Genomic DNA, 18,015 nt, shown 5'->3' on the forward strand with positions numbered 1-18,015 from the left:
ATACTGTTATCATGTAGTACTTTCTCATGAAATTCTGGGCCAATACTTGTGTGTTTGTACTTCCTGGAGGTCTGTAAAGAGTGGATTGAGTTGAAAGGAAATGCAATTACATCCCTCATTGAGACAAAATTACTATATGCTTCAATAATAACCAAAGACAGCAGTTGGCCTCTCTGAACTCTTGCCTATAAATCTGTCATTGATTCTTTCCTTCCACCTAAAGCATTTCCTTGGGGACTGATTCTAGGTATTAGTGTCCCCCTCTACCTGCCTCTCTTCTTCAATGTTCACGTCTTTCGTCTCTCATCATTATTGTTTCATTTTTGTCGTTTTTATTGCTTGGTGTTAATGTTTTTATTTCATTGGTGGCAGTATTCATATCTTTTGATGAAGTGTTTTGTTGTGTGCATACTGTATATGTCGTCTGCTCCACACTTTTGTTTTCTTAAAATGTCTTTACAATATGATATGTTTTATCAAAGTTTATCATTGTTATTAAGTGTTTTGCTTTTGCATTTAATAAATTTGTTTTTGTTTTTAGAAATAGGCTTGTATAATGAGTCCCATAGATTTAAATAGGTTAGTTTTACCATTTTTTAAATCATTTAACCAATCTCTGGGTCTGGCAGGAGCATTTTAGTATAGCTTAACTCAGCATGAATCATTTTATCTGATTAGACATTTAGCATCTCCCCCCCAAATAAATCCCAAAACAGTTTAAACAATGTTCCTGGCGATGTGGAGTTTGCATGTTCTCCCCGCGTTTGCGTGGGTTTCCTCCAGGTGCTCCGGTTTCCTCCACAGTCCAAAGACTTGCGGTACAGGTGAATTGGGTAAGCTAAATAGTCCGTAGTGAATGAGTGTGAATAAGTGTGTATGGATGTTTCCCAAAGATGGGTTGCAGCTGGAAGGGCATCCGCTGCGTAGAACATGTGCTGGATAAGTTGGCCGTTCATTACGCTGTGGCGACCCTGGATTAATAAAGGGACTAAGCCAAAAAGAAAATGAATGAATAGATGAATTAATAATTTTCCCATTGAAAGCTTGACCCTTCTGTAGTTACATTGTGTACTTACATTGGGTTTGGCAGCAACGTTCGTTGATTATTACACATTGGGAGCAACTTTTCATGACATAATAGAAGAGAGAAGCTTCAAAAAAGAAAATTATCAAAGCTCTTTTTTGAAATTTTGAGGAGAGATGCTAATGGTCTAATCCAACTCAATAATTTATGCTAAGCTAAGCTAAAAGGGTTCTTGTCAGCCCCCGATATCACATTAATTGATTTTAAAAAATGTAAAACTCAACTGTTTTTTCTTTTAAAGAGATAGTTCGCCCAAAATAAAAATTCTGTCATAATTTAACCCTCCCTTTACCAAACCTGTCAGTCTTTATTTCTTGTCTTTTCTCTGTTGAACACGTACAATGATATTCTATAGAAAGCTGGAAACCTTTAACCATTGACTTTCATAGTGTTTGTTTTGTTACTGTTTTGTATTATTATTATTATTATTATTATTATTATTATTATTATTAATTATTATTATTATTATTTTACTATGGAAGTCAGTGGTTACAGGTTTTCTGCTTTCTTCAAAATATCTCTTTTAATGTTAAGAAGAAAGAATATCAAAGGTTTTGTCAAAGGTTTTGAGGGTGAGTGAAAAATGAGTGAATTGTTATTTTTGGGTGAACTGTCCCTTTAATATTTATAAAATTCTAACAAGTTCATATGATAATAATCTTGTATTTTATTGGAAATGTATATGTTTAAGCTTGCTTTCTACTATTAATATAGGACATTCTACCGGTTTGAGGCTGCTTGGGATTCATCCATGCACAACTCTTTGCTGCTAAACCGTGTGACTCCTTACGGAGAGAAAATCTACATGACTCTGTCTGCTTACCTGGAGGTAAGCAAGGCCATGCACTTATTCATATGGGGAGATGAGACGTTCATTTTGGAGAGTTGCAGACCTGCATGATTTAGTTCCAGCTAATTTAATCTACCAAACAGCCCACAGCATTTGGAATGGCTGAATTAAGTACATATGCGAAAGAGAGGCAAACCTTGTGGATCTGTAGAACACAACAGCATTTTTAGTGGCCTTGGTTCTGGAAGTACTAAAATAAGTAAATAAATACATACATACATACATACATACATACATACATACATACATACATACATACATACATACATACATAATAACAATTTTCTGTAATAAACCAAACCACCCTGCTTTAGGTCAGTGAAATCAGATAAAAAAGACATACCTTTATTTATTATTCCATGAAGCTGATTAAATAGTGAAATAGAAATGGTATATTTTAAGTTTCTTGCAAAAATATTCCGTTTGGATTGTTTAAAATGTTTTAGAAAGATTTATGTTATGCTCTTGAAGTTGACATTTGTGTGATAAGTTAATACAGTAAAATATATAATGAAAAGAACTATTGAACTCGTCACCAGGTGCTGTTGACTTGAAATTTTCCCCGGATGTTGCTAACAACTAAAGAAATCCATATATGCAAAGAAAACAATATTAATTAATTTACACATTAAGTTATGCATTATTAAAGGGAAAAAGTATTGAACACATGAAGAAAGGGATGTGTAGAAAGGCAGCGAAAGCCCAGACATAGCTGAAATCTCTTTGTAGTTATTCAGCCAGCCTTTGCCCTTCCTCATTGTTAATGAACATTAGCTGCTTCAGTCCACATCTACATCTAAATTATCAGGATGAAGAAGATGAAACCAGAGTGGACATTTTAGTAAGACACTGATCCAAAACACAGTCAGGGAAACTCTAAAATGCTTTCAGAGACAGAAAATCAAGCTGTAGAATGGCCCAGCCAATCACTTGACTTGAATCCAACATACATTACAAATTAAGGAGCATATTTGATGCAACAATTTTGATATTTAAATACATTTCAGTATTTCAGCACTTTCTACTTGTGTCATTTCATTGTTATTACACATAAATAATTTTATTATTATTTTATTTTTTTATCAAATTTTATGTTTGTATTGTTTGGGTTTTTACCAAAATCAGGTTCAATTCCATGTCAACAGCTCCCTAATGTAACATTAAAGTAACATCTATCAAAACCATACAGTATATGATGATTTGGTGTTCTTATTATTGTTGTTTTCAATGTTGAAATAATATTTTTGTAGAAACCATTGTACATTTTTCAAGTATTCTTTGATTCATTTAAAAAAAAAAAATTGCAACGTTGAAAAATGATTCTAATCCATCCTCTATCTGTCTATCATAGTCTCAAAAATTAATTGTCGCGGTAGAGATCTTTCAGCAGGATTTATTTCCAGTATTTTCGTTGTCTGGTATTTTTTATAATATTTAATCATTAATTGTATGAATTAATTATTTTGTCATAATCAATTGTAGTTCTAAAACAGATAAGATGTTTGCTTCTGGAAGCTTCAGCTGTTTGTGGGTAATAGCCATCTATGATTATTTTAACCGCCATTTGCTTCAATTGCTTGCAGTATGTTCCTACTTTTATGCTTTATGGATTTGTAAATATTTTACATACTTACATCATTTTACATATTCCTGTTCCTAGATGGAGAACTGCACACAACCCACAGTGATTACCAAAGACTTATGCATGGTGTTCCACTCAAGAGACGCCAAACTTCCAGCATCTCGCTCCATCAGAAACCTCTTCAGCAGTGGCACCTTAAGGCCGTCTGAAGGGTACGACTACATTAGATAACAGATGAGCACATTTCCATTGCTGTGTTCCTCTTATAAGTATAGTCATAAATTTTTCTGTTGCTTATTTTTCATGTAGAAACCGTGTAACCGGTGTGTATGAGCTCAGTTTATGCCACCTGGCTGATGCAGGGAGCCCAGGTAAGAAACCAATCTTCTCATTGTATGTTGCACTGAGGAGTCGCATTATGATTCGTGACTGTTTAGATTTTAGGAAGATCTGCTCAAAAGGTCATGAATACATCTGCCTGCTTTTAAATAGTCAAATGTCCTCAATTGTTTGTACACTGTATGTTGGGTTCCACAAAATTGCTTTATGTTGTTCCAACACAAGTTGTTAATTGTTAATTAAAATTGGATTGAATATGACACAATTAAGTTGTCCCAAAAAAATTGAAAAGAAGTATGTTGTTTCAACTCATTTTAAATAAGTAGTTTGAACAAGCAAAGTTATTTTGAATGTATCAGGTTGGGGGACAGACATAGGATAAAATTTGAGATAAACAAAAATACTGGGATCTTATTTATTCTTATTTATTAGTAGACAAATAATTCAGGCAGATCAACAGCATATGACAACAATAATCACCTTAAATAAAGATTATGTGCTTTATTCACTATCAAATTTTACCAATGTGAGTTTAAATACATTTTACGTCACATGTATTGCCATACTACTGAAAGCAGCAATAAAAAGTAATCGAATGAAAATAAAATAACTAGCCAACAGTTTGCAAAAAAAGGTCAGAGCTGTGAAACTGACAAAACTGATCAGTCACTCAAAAGCTGATTAATAATGTTAAAGAGGTTTGCTATGATATAATTAGATCTTATTTTTATTAGATCTTATCTTATCTTAAAACTGGTGCAAGTACTCATAAAACTGGTGCAAGTAATCTGACCGTAAATATTCTGACCATGGCATTTAGAATAGGATGGGTTAGTAAGAAAGGATTCATTAACCTCATTTATTTTTAGAAAAAAAATGTATTTAGTTTTCTGACTATCATAGGTTTTATTTTATATTTAATTATGACCAAGTTAAGACCTCAAGGCCCTAGGGTTGAGGATAAGTTTGGGTTGTTTTTTAATATGGGTAAAAGTTTCATTCTATACAGTTGCACTGCGTTCTATTTGGCATTTTGTTTAAGAATCAATAAAAATCTGAATCTGTAAATCGTAGGAAGTTCTGTTGATAAAATGACATCTAAATGTGCAGGAATGCAAAGGCGGCGCAGGAGGGTGCTGGACACGTCGGTGGCTTATGTGCGAGGGGAGGAGAACCTGGCTGGCTGGCGGCCCCGCAGTGACAGCCTCATCCTGGACCATCAGTGGGAGCTGGAGAAATTGAGCCTCCTGCAGGAGGTGACAGCATAGGCTTTTTAAACCTCGACAAGTTGCTTGAGAGTTTTTGTTATTGTAAATAGAATGTGAATCTGTTTTTTATATTCTTTGAGCTAGATCTGCTATAAAAACTAACCAGCACTTGCTTCTGTTAAAAGCTAGAGCAAAAAGTTATGCTATTAAAAAGAGGAACATCTTCCACCGCAGATTTAGACAGGTTATTCTGGGGAGGCCGAGAGCTAGAATTGAGACATGAGATGTTTAGTGTGTTGCTTGTAATGTAGCATGAAATAGCACAGAATCCCATTCATTTGTTTTAGATGTAATGTAATGAAAAATGGTACTAATGACTTTTTAAAGTCATTATTTTGTAATCTGTTGTGAAATACATTTTAAAACTTCCCAGCCTTGCATGTTAACTATGGGGAGTAACTTTTGTTTAAAACAATCAGTGAAGTGTTTTAAAATCTGGGTACAATGAGGTGAAATTATTAGTTCATCTTTTAGCAGACCACAAATGACCTCAAAAACATAAAATGAGGCTTTAGTTGCTATATTAATAATTAATAGGTAAAATGTTTCTGAACTGTGTGGAATACAAAGATGGATTAGTCTGGAGGAACAAAACACCAGTGAACTCAAAAGGCTTTGGCCACCTATGAGGTTGTGATACTATCAAGTAAAAATTCCTAGCATAATGTTACTTTTATGACAGATGAAAATAACAGACAAAACCCAAGATACGTTTCACTCAGTTTGCTGTTTTTGGATTATTTGTAGTACAGCCATTGTTGTTTGAAGTGATTATTTAAATTCTTTTGGAACATGGAAGTTCCCTAAACAAGAAGTACAACCCATTATCAAAAAATGCAGTTGTCGTGTGAAAACAGTAGATAAACAATAGAACCTTAAATCAAATGAACCAGCTAGAATATGAATAAAGCCTGGTGATAAAGTGTTCATTGATGTGAAAATGTTACAATTTTATTGAGGATCTGAGAACTCATGATGTTCATTCATTTTCTTTTGGTATGTTAGGTGGAGAAAACCAGACACTACCTCCTCCTTAGGGAGAAGCTGGAGTCCACCCTGCTGCTGGGCCAGGAGTCGCTGCTGTCCTGCGGGAGTGAGGATCTAACCGAGTCCTCTTCCCCCTCCACTCACCTCGGCCTGGGCCACAACCCCGGCCCCGGCCCCGACACACCCAATGAGAGGCAGAGGGAGCTGGCTGCTAAGGTGAATCAATGACCTATAGGGCTAACCAAAAGAAGACTTTTTAGGAATCTAATTTAAATTTAATAATAATAAAAAAAAAGTTTTAATAAGATTTTTTTTATTTATTTATGTGTTTTTGTCATATTCATCCTGTATTTTTATTATTATTTTTATTCAGAATTAAAAACAAAAACTGTTATATGCATATCATCACCTTGGAAGTATTTTCTGAAATTTTCAAAATGTGGTTATTTATATCTTATTCTGTGATGGTTTATGTACATTATGTGTTTTAAAACAATTAAAACTCCTGGATCATCCAGTATATACCATCATTAATGAAAAAAAACGTTGTATGTATTTTTTAATCCATAGTAAAATCCAAATATTATTAAAAAAAAAAAAAAAAATATATATATATATATATATATATATATATATATATATATATATATATATATATATATATATATATATATATATAATATATCAAATTTTTCTAAGTTATAATATTATTCATCAAATCTTTATATATACACTGTAAATGATTTTTGTAAATGTAACAGTATTTAACTGTAATGTGAACTGTATTTTACTGTAAGACAGTTATGCAGCATGTTACCATATTTTACATATCTTACATAATAAAATTTTTATATTATAATATTACATTTTCTATAATATTTTGATTTAACTACGGATAAAAATATGCCTATTTTTCCTCCGAATTAAAAATTAAATAAAATGTAAAAATGTATAATACAATACAGCAATGACTTGAGAAAATCATGAAAAAAAACTTTTTTTTTAAAACATTTAAAATTCCCTTTGTATTATTATCCCAACAGTGTCTGCGTTTGCTTAACCACACATTTAACAGGGACTACAGCCATGTGTGTGTTAGCGCCAGTGAGAGCAAGGTAAAGGTTTACAACATTTTACACTTATTTTTAACACTTTATTTTCCTCTGTCAACTAATACACTCATCGAGATCTCAGACCAGTGAGAACATAAGAATACACTGCATTAAAAAGTGGAACTTTAAAAAAAACAAACATGACAGTGTTTACTACTGCAGAAACCAACAGAAATAATCACATGAGAGCAGGACGTTGAAGTTTACTGACTGATTTCTCTGTGATGTGTTGCAGTTGAGTGAGATGTCAGTGACTCTCCTGAAAGACTCTGCTTCAGTGTGTGCCGAAAGCACCCTCACACCCTCCTCCACATGTCCTTCACTTGTGGAGAGTCGATACATTCACAACACTGATCTCAGGTCAGTACTCAACGACCACTGTTTTGTTTCTCAGAATTAGGTAAAGAAATAAAAAATACAGTCTAAAGTGGATTTCTTCAACACAAATCAAATACTATTTCTGACCACTTTCCTACTGAAAAATAAACTATTCTGTTACATATCGTGTTATTCTATGATTTTTTTTAATTAACTATTAGTAGTGATGACAAAACAGAGGATATTTCTCATAGATGCATTTATTTAGGGTTATAATGCCAAATGGGATAAACATTTTTTAACAAATCCTATCTGAATAGCCTTCTCACATCCAGAAATATACCTATTGACCTTATTCTTCAATGTGGAAGTGTGCTCATTTTTGCAATTGTTTTAGAACTTTATAATCAGTTGCCTATGGGAGAAATGACTAGGAATACTAAACAACAAAAAACGGTAAAACCTGTTGCTCTTCAAACAAGTGTCTTCATGACAATACAGACAAAGCAGAATAATATAATAAGAAAATATCAGTTTGCAACATTTTTAACATCTAAAAATAAATGGAAGTGAATGAGACCGGAAGTATCGAGCTAAAAATATTCAAATGGCTGCACTCACCCATAAGCGAAGAATAAAGTCAATATTAACCCTATAAATGCCAAAGCAAGCAAACATTATATTACAACTATATTATACAGTTGTGTGGTGCTGCAATATTATGCAGTAGAGAAGGAGATTGAATGAAAGACTTAATTTATTCTTCAAGTCAAACTCATCACCATATCAATCACATCTTAATAAAGCTTTAATTTGAATGGCTGAGGAGAGCTGTATTGTGTTGGAAAGAGTACCGAAAAATCATACTCCAGTAAAAGGACAGTAGCATTGCTCACCCAAAGATATGTAGTGCAATAAGAGTATCTGTTTTAAATACTATATAAAGTTCTCATACCCTTGTGATAGAGGCTGTGGTATTTAGCCTCCTTGTTAGAGCAACTGCCTCCCATGCAAAGAATCGCAGGTTCGATCCCAGCTTGGAGCAAGTGAGTAGTATAGAACTGGTGGGTTACACCTACATATTAGAAATGGAGCTTTCATCAGTGCCACTACTTTTAATGGTGTTTCTGAGTGTAAGTTATTATAGTTACCATTCATGGACTGTCCTTGGCAAAATCTTTGTAAACTAAGAGGCAAAGAACTAACAGTTATGATACAGTATGTTAATGATTAGGTTATGCACATTGAACCCTGATTATCAAGCTACTAGTGTCCAGCAGTTGACGCTGCAAACCAAGCTCATGCTGCAAACAACAGAATAAATACAATTGGTGCATTTGTTTCAAAACGTATTTAGTTATTGTTTAAAAATGCAGTTTAAATAGTTGTTGCCTGTAACAATTGTGCTTGTTCTTGGACACTTCTAATACTTCCACACTGTACCTGTCCGTTGCATTTACAAAGCATTAGTCTGTCTGGTGTGAATTTTTAATTTAGTTTTATTTTTTTATTTTGGCTATGAGCAATTCGACTGGACTGGAGTCATGGGACTGATTATTTTACTTACACTGTAAAAAAAGTTGACTCAACTTAAAGTTTTAAGGCAATGAACTTCAGGACATTTTTAGGTTGACTCAACTTTCAACTCAATTACTGCACTTGACTCGATTTAAGTTGGGCAAACTCAAATATGTCCTGAAGTTTGTTGCCTTAAAATTTTAAGTTAAGTGAACATTTTTTACTGTGTAGCCAATTACTGTTGACAACAAAAGAGCTGGGAGTGCAGGTTGAAGGAAACAGTGCAGTAAAAAAGTACAAATGCAGAACATTTTAAACTACTTAAAGTACAATTTCTTAGAAAAACTACTCAATAACAGTCATTTGAGTATTTGTATATTTTTTTCATTTAAACAATATATATATATATATATATATATATATTATTAAAACCTATTGTCATTTTCTACAAATACATTATCTGAATTATCAAATATCATTCCTATTTGAACTTTTGAGGACATATTATTAGCAGTTTGTGAAATAAATCACAAATTTTACTCAGAACATGCACCTATTAATTGCAAATCCAGAGAAACGATTCTAACTTTTAAAGTGGTCTCTTAACTTTTTAACTATTCTGCTTAAAAAGCTGGAATAGGACTGTCATATCATAAATTACACCCATTTTAAAGGATGATGTTTAAGAAGTTCTACTTTGAAGTCTTGTTTTAAAGCTGTCTGTCTAATATTACTCCAAATGAAACACATCTATATTCTTACTGCTCATATGTGTAGACCCCCAACACCCCGATCTCGTGCTGTGAGCCCTAATCCTGACTCTGAAACAGATGGTAAGAAGATTCAAGAGCCCAGATCAAGAACCCGCACTTTTGTGCCAGACATTCAGGAAATCCGTGTCAGGTATAAATTAAAATTACAGACTGAACTCATGTTCTTTCTGCTGTTTGCTTATATATACAATTGAATTTATGAAAGTAGTTTGTTTGGAATCTGATTCTAACATCTTCTCTCTTTTAATCTTTAACAGCCCAATTGTGTCAAAGAAAGGCTATTTGCACTTTCTGGAGCCCCACAGTAATGGCTGGGTTAAGAGATATGTGGTGGTTCGTCGGCCTTATGTCTACATCTACAACTCAGACAGAGACACAGTGGAAAGGGCCATTCTTAACCTGTCCTCAGCGCAAGTGGAGTATAGCGAAGACCAGCAGGCCATGCTAAAGGTCAAACATCTTCAAAGATTTAGTTTATTTAATTAATTTATTTATTTTTGTTGGTCCCCTTTAGACATAACAATAAAACTACTGTATATGTCAGCTAAGGTGCAATATACACGTGTGCGTTTTTGTTTTAAAAATAGTGAATGTTTTAAAATAGTTAAAAATCGGAAAACGCTCCTCGTCCAGACTGGCAATTTTATTGCATATCCGAAAAACACTATACAGTGTAAAATTCATAATTCGGTACTATTAATGTTCACTGGCCATGGACATATTTGCCAGCATTTGTACGTGCAGTCTACCACTTGCATAATAGTCCTATGAGGGGCTTGATAAAGCAGGCAATGATACACAATAGTCCAGGAGACCAGTCAGAGTGTTATTGTGGATAACTTTTGCAAAAGTTTATATTACAGTCTGTATACTGAAATGGAATACCAGTATTTCCAAAATAAAATGGGGTATTTAACATTTGTAAAACACTCGTTTTTGTGCTTCAAAGATGCAAAGGTACTGTAGACACCCTTTTTAACTAAATATATACATTTTAATATTAAAACGGCTCATTTATCTCATTAAAATATCTTTAAGTGTATTAGTACATTTAGGTTAGGGTTAGAATTAGTTGATATACTTGCAAAACTCCTTAGTCTGCAGAATGTTTCTGGTGAAACATCAAAATAACATTTTAGCAGATATTAGAGAGTCTACTAATACTCTGATTGAGGACAAGTTACTTCACATATACTGTATACTTTTAGTTTATACTTTGCTTAACAGAATGTCTAAAGGGGACCATCAAAGTGAATTAATATTTTGATTGGTATTTTTTTTTTTTAAGTTAATCTCTTCTTATGAACACAATTTGAGTAAATTGACTGAGCTGTGATTTAATATCTTTGTGAACTCCAGACCCCCTACACATTTGCGGTATGCACAGAGCATCGTGGGATACTCCTTCAAGCCAGTAATGACAAGGAGATGCATGACTGGCTGTATGCCTTTAACCCTCTGCTTGCTGGATCTATCAGGTACAGTGGAGTACTCGTCTAAAGACGTGGTCTCATTTACCTTTATTTGTTGAAATTATGTGTGTGAAATACAGTCAATAGGATATGCAGTTCTAAATTTCTGCTTGGTTTAGAAGTGACTATTTAATAAGCAGTGCTTTATTCATCACTGCACACAAAGGCTTCATACACTTTAAAGTCTGCGTGAAACAGAAGCTGCAATCTTTTTTATTTATTTATAGAAAACAGTAGGTGTGGCTTATTATTTTCTACCACGAGCTGATTGGATGCATTAAAGTAGACGTTTCATTCAGAAAGATACAGTAGGAAAAATAAGGGTTTTGGGAGAGTTATTAGAACCTAACAGACACCTTCTCCTCACCATTTCTGTTTGCTGTCATACAGCTGTCAAAACTGATATTTAGAGGGTTTTAATTGAGTATGGGTGCTTTCACACTAGCTCTTTTGGTCCACACCCGGGTTCATTTGACATCAGAGTTTGGTATGTTTAGCTAGTGTGAACGTTGTCTTCTATACTCCTGTGCGCACCCGTGAATCGTACCCAAGTCCGCTTGAAAGAGGTGGTCTGGGGTACGGTTTGTTCGAACTCTGGTGTGGTTCACTTTTGACATGACTGCAATCGTACCAAAAAATCGAAGTGAATTGCCAACTGTACAACTAACGTTAGTTTTCATAAAGTTCATTCATGTGTGTATGTCTGTGTACCTTGGAGACAAGGGTGACTGACCCATTGCAAATACAGAGATAATGTCTGAATGTCTCCACCAAAAACAACTTCTGCAGACATCACGTGATGTTCTGAACACTTTTAATATTTTTGTGGCAGATACAATCAAGTGGCTCTCTGTATTTTGGTTTTGATAACAAAAGCAAAAGTTTCAGTAAAAGCCGAATGACTGTGATATACGGATGTCTCCATTTTGGTGCTTTGCTTTGGTGGCCGTCACCTAGCAACAGCTGTACACAGAACAGAAGCTTGATGATGCATGCGTACCGGGGTTCAGAAGGAAAAAAGACAGTGTGAACACAAACCAGCCGAGGGGGACTATAGAACTGTGGTTCAGACCAGGCATTCGAACCAAGTGTGAAAGCACCCTTTGTTAACCATGCCCAATACCTCAGACAGACATAATCTGAGATTTTCACTGAAAACAAGTAGGAAGTGCATATTCAGATTTCAGTTATAGATTAATATGGCAAACATTTTTTTCTTAAGTCCTGCAGCGGAAGTGTGTTGGAACGTTTGAAAACAATATACCATCGCTCAAGCTTCTCAAACTGCCTTTTGTCCTCTTATTTGAAGTATATCTTTACCTTTGGTGGTGAATCAATTGATTCAATGTATATAATATGAGACATGCTTATTCATTCATAAATGAAATAAGGTGTTAAAGGTTACCTAAGATTGAGTACCATTTTACATGGTTGTCAGTCAAGATCATCATGTCAACATTGAAACTGATATGTTACTTCATAGAGATCAGTGATGTTGATTCAAAGCAACAGTGCTGACAAATTGGAAAATTTACAATGAAAGGATACTTCCAAAAAATCGGATCGTCCCTTTAAGGCATCTTAAGTAATTTCACTCGGCGACCATCTTTGAAATGCCTCTCGAGCAGTATGCTTGGACATTCTATCTGAATGGAGAAGCATCAAATTCTCCAAAACTGTATTCCAAGCTTACAATTACATTTCTTATTTGGAACCAACAATAAATTTAAACAACATCTGTCTCATAAGTTTTGTTTCTAAACATTCAAATTAAACAAAGTCTGCATATATTCAGATTGCCAGAGCTAATGCGCATGCGCTCTCGAAAGGAGATCATGACACCTACCTCATTTATGGCCGTTCTACATATTATGATCCCCTGGATAATTATAGCCTGATTGCATTGCTCTTTTGAAGTAATTCACAACTTGGTCTTGATGGTAAATCTCCTCCAGACATGACAGCAACTCTTTGTTTACAAGTCTGTGGGTGTTTAAGTAGTTGCTCTCATGTAATGTGCATTTGACAGAACGGACTTTACCTTACGCTCATTTTATACAGATTTTTTTATAAAGTTTTGTTATAAAGGGCACTTGGTTCATTTAAAAGTAGATTTGTGGATACATTGTGAATATATTTCTTATGTCTGTAAAGCAAGTATTCACTGAGAAGTCAGTGTGTTTGTTTACTGTCGTAAAAGCACACGTCTGGTCCCAGCTTCTCTGTCATTGTATAGCGATCAATGATTGGCTCCTGTACTTGTAGGCGGGGCTTCATTCGCCATATTGACCGTTACACTTTTCCCTACTTAAAACTATACGAGTGACATGTCTTGTGTTTTCTATTGTCTTTGGGAAAACTGATGGTAAACATTTCTTTTTGAGGATTTTGTGGAACTTTCAGTAATCTTTCTCTTTCCCCCTCAGGTCTAAACTGTCCAGAAGGAGAGCTGGGCAGATGAGGTTTTAAGCCCACCACATGTGTACTCAATGTACAACTCTTCAAGGACAAAAACAAACACAAAGGACTAAACTTGTAAATAGAGCTACAGTACTGACAGATTCACAAGTTTCTGTGCTTAATCAGCTCTCTGACCCTCTGTTTCCTTCATGTGTGTACCTGCACCTGTCCACACTCACGTCACCTGTGCACCTGTACATTTAAAGCCCTTTGTTGTGCATCTGCAGTGGCCTAAATATTCAACTTATAGCGCCAACGGAACAGGCTAGATACTTCATTGGGTTAGATAGTTTGCTTACGTAGTCTTCAACATTTAAGAAAGTTGGTGATGGGAACTCCTCATGCAAAACAAGCATCCAAATTGTTTCTGTGAAGAGTGAAATGCATATCTTGAGTTTGGTGGATCACACGGCCTTATTGTGTTACTTCTGACCTGTCAGTCTATGGGTTTAAACTGGTCAGAATTTAAGTCAGCAGACTATATGTTTATTCATCTCTTGGCTATGGAAGATGGAATGGATCAACGATAAGCAGTTCATAGCAAAAGGAGCAAATGAATCACGTCATATTACGCTCTTACTCTCTTTAAGTGCAGTTCTTGGCCACAGTACAGCCCGTCATAAATACCAATATACCTTTATAATGTTTCCATTGTATGGCCTTGAAAGCGTATAAAGTTTTCAAAATAATCAGGACGCATGAGGAGAAAATTGGCAACAGACGATGGTTGCACTCTCATATCTCTGAACGAGAACCATTAAAAAGATTTGGCCTATTTTTGTTGGAGTACTGGTCAGTAGATTTATCTCAAATGTATCATAATCCAGTCTAATATTTTATATAAAAAGTATCGGTATCCCCAAATGATCTTATATCTGTCTAATTTATTTTTAAGATTTCTGTTAAAGTCTTATCTAGCTAGCTATTTATTTAACGTGTTTTTATTTATTTTAGCATCTATTTATTGAAAAAGACTGTAATATTTTTGAAGAAGTACAGTGCAATTTCTGCATATGGCACTTTTTTTTTAATCTTGAGTTGAATGACCTCCATTTTACTGACTGCACTGCTCTCATTCCCCCCGACATGATGAAATGCATTTGGGGATCAGGTTAGAAGTGAATGCTGGGATAGCTGCTATTACAAGTAGATTACTTGAATTTCACTTTTTAGTTAAAAAAGTCGTTCATTATTATTATTATTGTTTCATTTTAAAAAAATCATCATTATTGCCCAGGATCCTAAAAGAGTGCTTTGTATGGTGGTCAGTCTTGAAAGATGAAAAGTTTAGCAGTTGATCAGGTCATACGTGCACAACTGATGGAATTTTCAAAGTGCATCCCAGAGAGTGATGAGATATGATTTTGTGCCTCTTGCATCATTTTTTTCAATGTACATCATCTTACTGTATTTCCTGTTTGCTTCTTTAACAGGATGAATGTCTACTTTCAGGCTCACTCATCATTACCATTGTTTCTCTATGTGTGCAACCATACAGTACCTGTCCACGGGCAACAGCAGGTTTTCAGTTACTTTAATTTGCATATTAAGTTGGCATAGTCTACTGTACATTCCCTACGTATAGGATTTCTAAGAATATCTAGATAGTGTAAATATTGTTTTGCTCAAGTTCTTTAAAATGAACAAAAACAAGTGTATTTATTTAACCAAAAACATTTTTTTCAGCATCATACTGTAAACTCAAGAAATAAGCCCTACTTTCTTAGTAATGTATTGAAGATCTGTTTTGACTTTTTGTTTTTGTTGGAAAATGATAAATCCATTTTGTTTAGAAATTCTTGTAATCCGTTGCAGTGTAGACTGACTGAAATGCAGACTTTCAGCTACAATCACTCTGAGACTGTTGCAAATTGCGTTTTGGTCCCTGATTCATGCACAAATGGTCACATATCATAATTTTATACTGAATAGGACAGAGAACGTTTTGCTGAACGAAACACCAGTCTGAATGAGGAGTGTTTTCATTCTTAACCACCATTTTAATACTTAAACACACTACTATAAATGCAGCCTACATTGGAATGAGAACATTCCTTATCGAGACTAGTGTTTTTACTTTTATTCATACTTTACTGTTTTGCTAGCGTTCATGTCCTTAGCCTACAGGTTGCGTGATGGTCACATGTGGTGCTTGACGAATCAGAGAGCAATACACAATAGTCCAGAAGATCAGTCAGAGTGCAAATGTGGATAGCTGCAACTCCATTTTTTGCAGTTTGAGTTTCGGTAGACCTGTACTGAAATGGACCATCAGCATTTTCAAAGTAAAACATGCTCTTTTTACATATCAAAATGCCTTGTTTTTCATAGGCCAACGTTTCCAGAGTACAGTGGATGCCAGACAAAATAAGACAGATATATGAAAAGACGTGTGTAAACGAAGTGTAAACAGCATCTCAGGTCTGACTGTGTTCTGATTAGGTGATGTTTACACTAATGTGTTTTTGTTTTGTTATAGTACGTCTGGTTCCCACACTACTCTGACCTTTTTCACCTCTGAAAACTGAGCATTTTAAAAATACTGAAGATCTGTTTTAGTTGTAGAAATGCTGGCATTCTGTTTCAGTGTATACCGACCAAAATGCAGCCTTTTGAAATGGAGGCAAGGCTATAACTGCTCACTGTTCACTAGTCTTTCAGACCATTGCATATTGTTCCCTGTATCATTAAGCCCTTCTCATATGACCGTTATTCAACCGGTAGACTGTAAGTATAGATGTCGGCAAACAGTCAGTGTGTAAAGTCACTAATCATGTGTTTGGCTGTACAGTGTGGACAGAGATCAGATTTTTAGAAACACAATAAAAAACACTTTTCTGGACACCACTTTAAAACAAAAATGCACTAGTGTAAATGCCGCCTCAATCTCAATTGATTTATCTTGCGCACAACTATCCTGGAGTTTACCTGAGAAATATTTTTGCATGTTCAGAGCACAGATCAGATGTTCATCTGAGGTTCCTGCAGAGCTGGATCTGGCAGCTTCATGGGAATGACTGAGGTCAACCAACCTACAGTTCATACTCAATACTGCAAGAAAACACCTCTGCTAAAACACTGATCTGTCTGTGAATAGATTCCAGAGATTTAAACTTCTTATTCCAAAAATTCAGTTATTACTATTGTCATTTCTGTATCTTTGAGTGGACAAAATAAGCATATCTTCAGTTTTTCACTGATATGTCAAGTCATTTCACTTTACATTTATGACCAGTTTAAAATAAATACAAGCAATGCCACTACTTTTAGAAACATACATACCTTAATAATAATAAGTTTGTATGTGTGTGACAAAATTACTTTTTAAAATTAATTTCAGTTAAAGTGCTTACTAGATTGTTTTCATTTTTGTCTCTACAGAAAGTAGGACAGAGAGCTAGAAGTATAGCATATCCTGTAATGTTTCTACAAGCTTTTTCATAAAACACCCATTCCATTATCATTGAATTAATTTACCACAAGTAAAATAATTCAATTGTTCTCATAATTTACACCAAATATTTGTGTGCTTCCGTTCTGCTTTAATGCACATTATGACTCCATTCATATGATTTTTTTCTTCTCTGTTGTTCTCTCTGAGTTTTACTTGCCTTGTATATAAACATGATTGCTGTGAATGGTGTATAATGCAGTTGTAATTGGTTTGTACCATCTTCAGTGGGCAGTAGTTCAATGTCTCTTTCTGAGTGTTGGAGTTATGAGTCATGTTTGTGTACACTTAACACATTGTCAGATATGAAATAAATGTGGAACTTATGCAACACTATGAATTGTTTGTGTGTGTGTGTGTGTGTGTGTGTGTGTGTGCGTGCGTGCGTGCGTGCGTGCGTGTGTGTGTGTGTGTGTTTATTTTTAGAAATAATATTTGGAAATAATATTTTAAAAATATATTATTTAGCTCACAATTAAGACTTTTCCCAGAATTTCTTCTATCATTATTCGACACTTAGATCACACATTTTTGAATTCTTTCTTGAAATTCAATATTAATCTTTCTTTTGAAGAATGTCTAATTACATGAAATTCTGAATTACTAAATGAAGTCTTTTTTTTTTATTCTTGTAGTGAAAACAGACTTCCATAAAAAGTATAAACTTACGAATTTCATTAAATTGGTTGTTAAATCATATTAGTTATTATTTATTTATTTATTTTACAAATAATGTATTAGGCTATTCATTATTTGCTCTAGTTTTAGCAGAATCCAGGCGTGATGAAACAATTTGTCATG

General features: G+C 34.4%; 1 protein-coding gene across 50 annotated transcripts in view; it reads left to right on the forward strand.

The window, feature by feature from the left end:
- Positions 1–17,550, forward strand: part of kif1aa (kinesin family member 1Aa) — a 117,684-nt gene extending 100,134 nt beyond the window's left edge. For 40 of the 50 annotated variants that reach the window (XM_087257271.1, XM_087257275.1, XM_087257277.1 and 37 more), the window contains 11 exons: positions 1,799–1,913; positions 3,595–3,728; positions 3,826–3,887; positions 4,966–5,111; positions 6,129–6,326; positions 7,154–7,225; positions 7,458–7,582; positions 9,836–9,961; positions 10,089–10,281; positions 11,191–11,309; positions 13,730–17,550. In XM_087257271.1, coding sequence (XP_087113397.1) covers positions 1,799–1,913; positions 3,595–3,728; positions 3,826–3,887; positions 4,966–5,111; positions 6,129–6,326; positions 7,154–7,225; positions 7,458–7,582; positions 9,836–9,961; positions 10,089–10,281; positions 11,191–11,309; positions 13,730–13,772 — 1,333 coding nt within the window. In that variant the 3' untranslated portion in view covers positions 13,773–17,550. Of the gene's footprint in view, positions 1–223; positions 248–1,798; positions 1,914–3,594; positions 3,729–3,825; positions 3,888–4,965; positions 5,112–6,128; positions 6,327–7,153; positions 7,226–7,457; positions 7,583–9,835; positions 9,962–10,088; positions 10,282–11,190; positions 11,310–13,729 lie in introns of all 50 variants that reach the window. The other 10 variants (XM_087257272.1, XM_087257276.1, XM_087257273.1 and 7 more) reach the window with 1 other exon arrangement.
- Positions 17,551–18,015: the final 465 nt, after the last annotated feature.

Source organism: Danio rerio, chromosome 6 (assembly GCF_052040795.2).
Source record: "Danio rerio strain M-AB ecotype USA chromosome 6, GRCz13ab, whole genome shotgun sequence".
Lineage (NCBI taxonomy): Eukaryota > Metazoa > Chordata > Actinopteri > Cypriniformes > Danionidae > Danio > Danio rerio.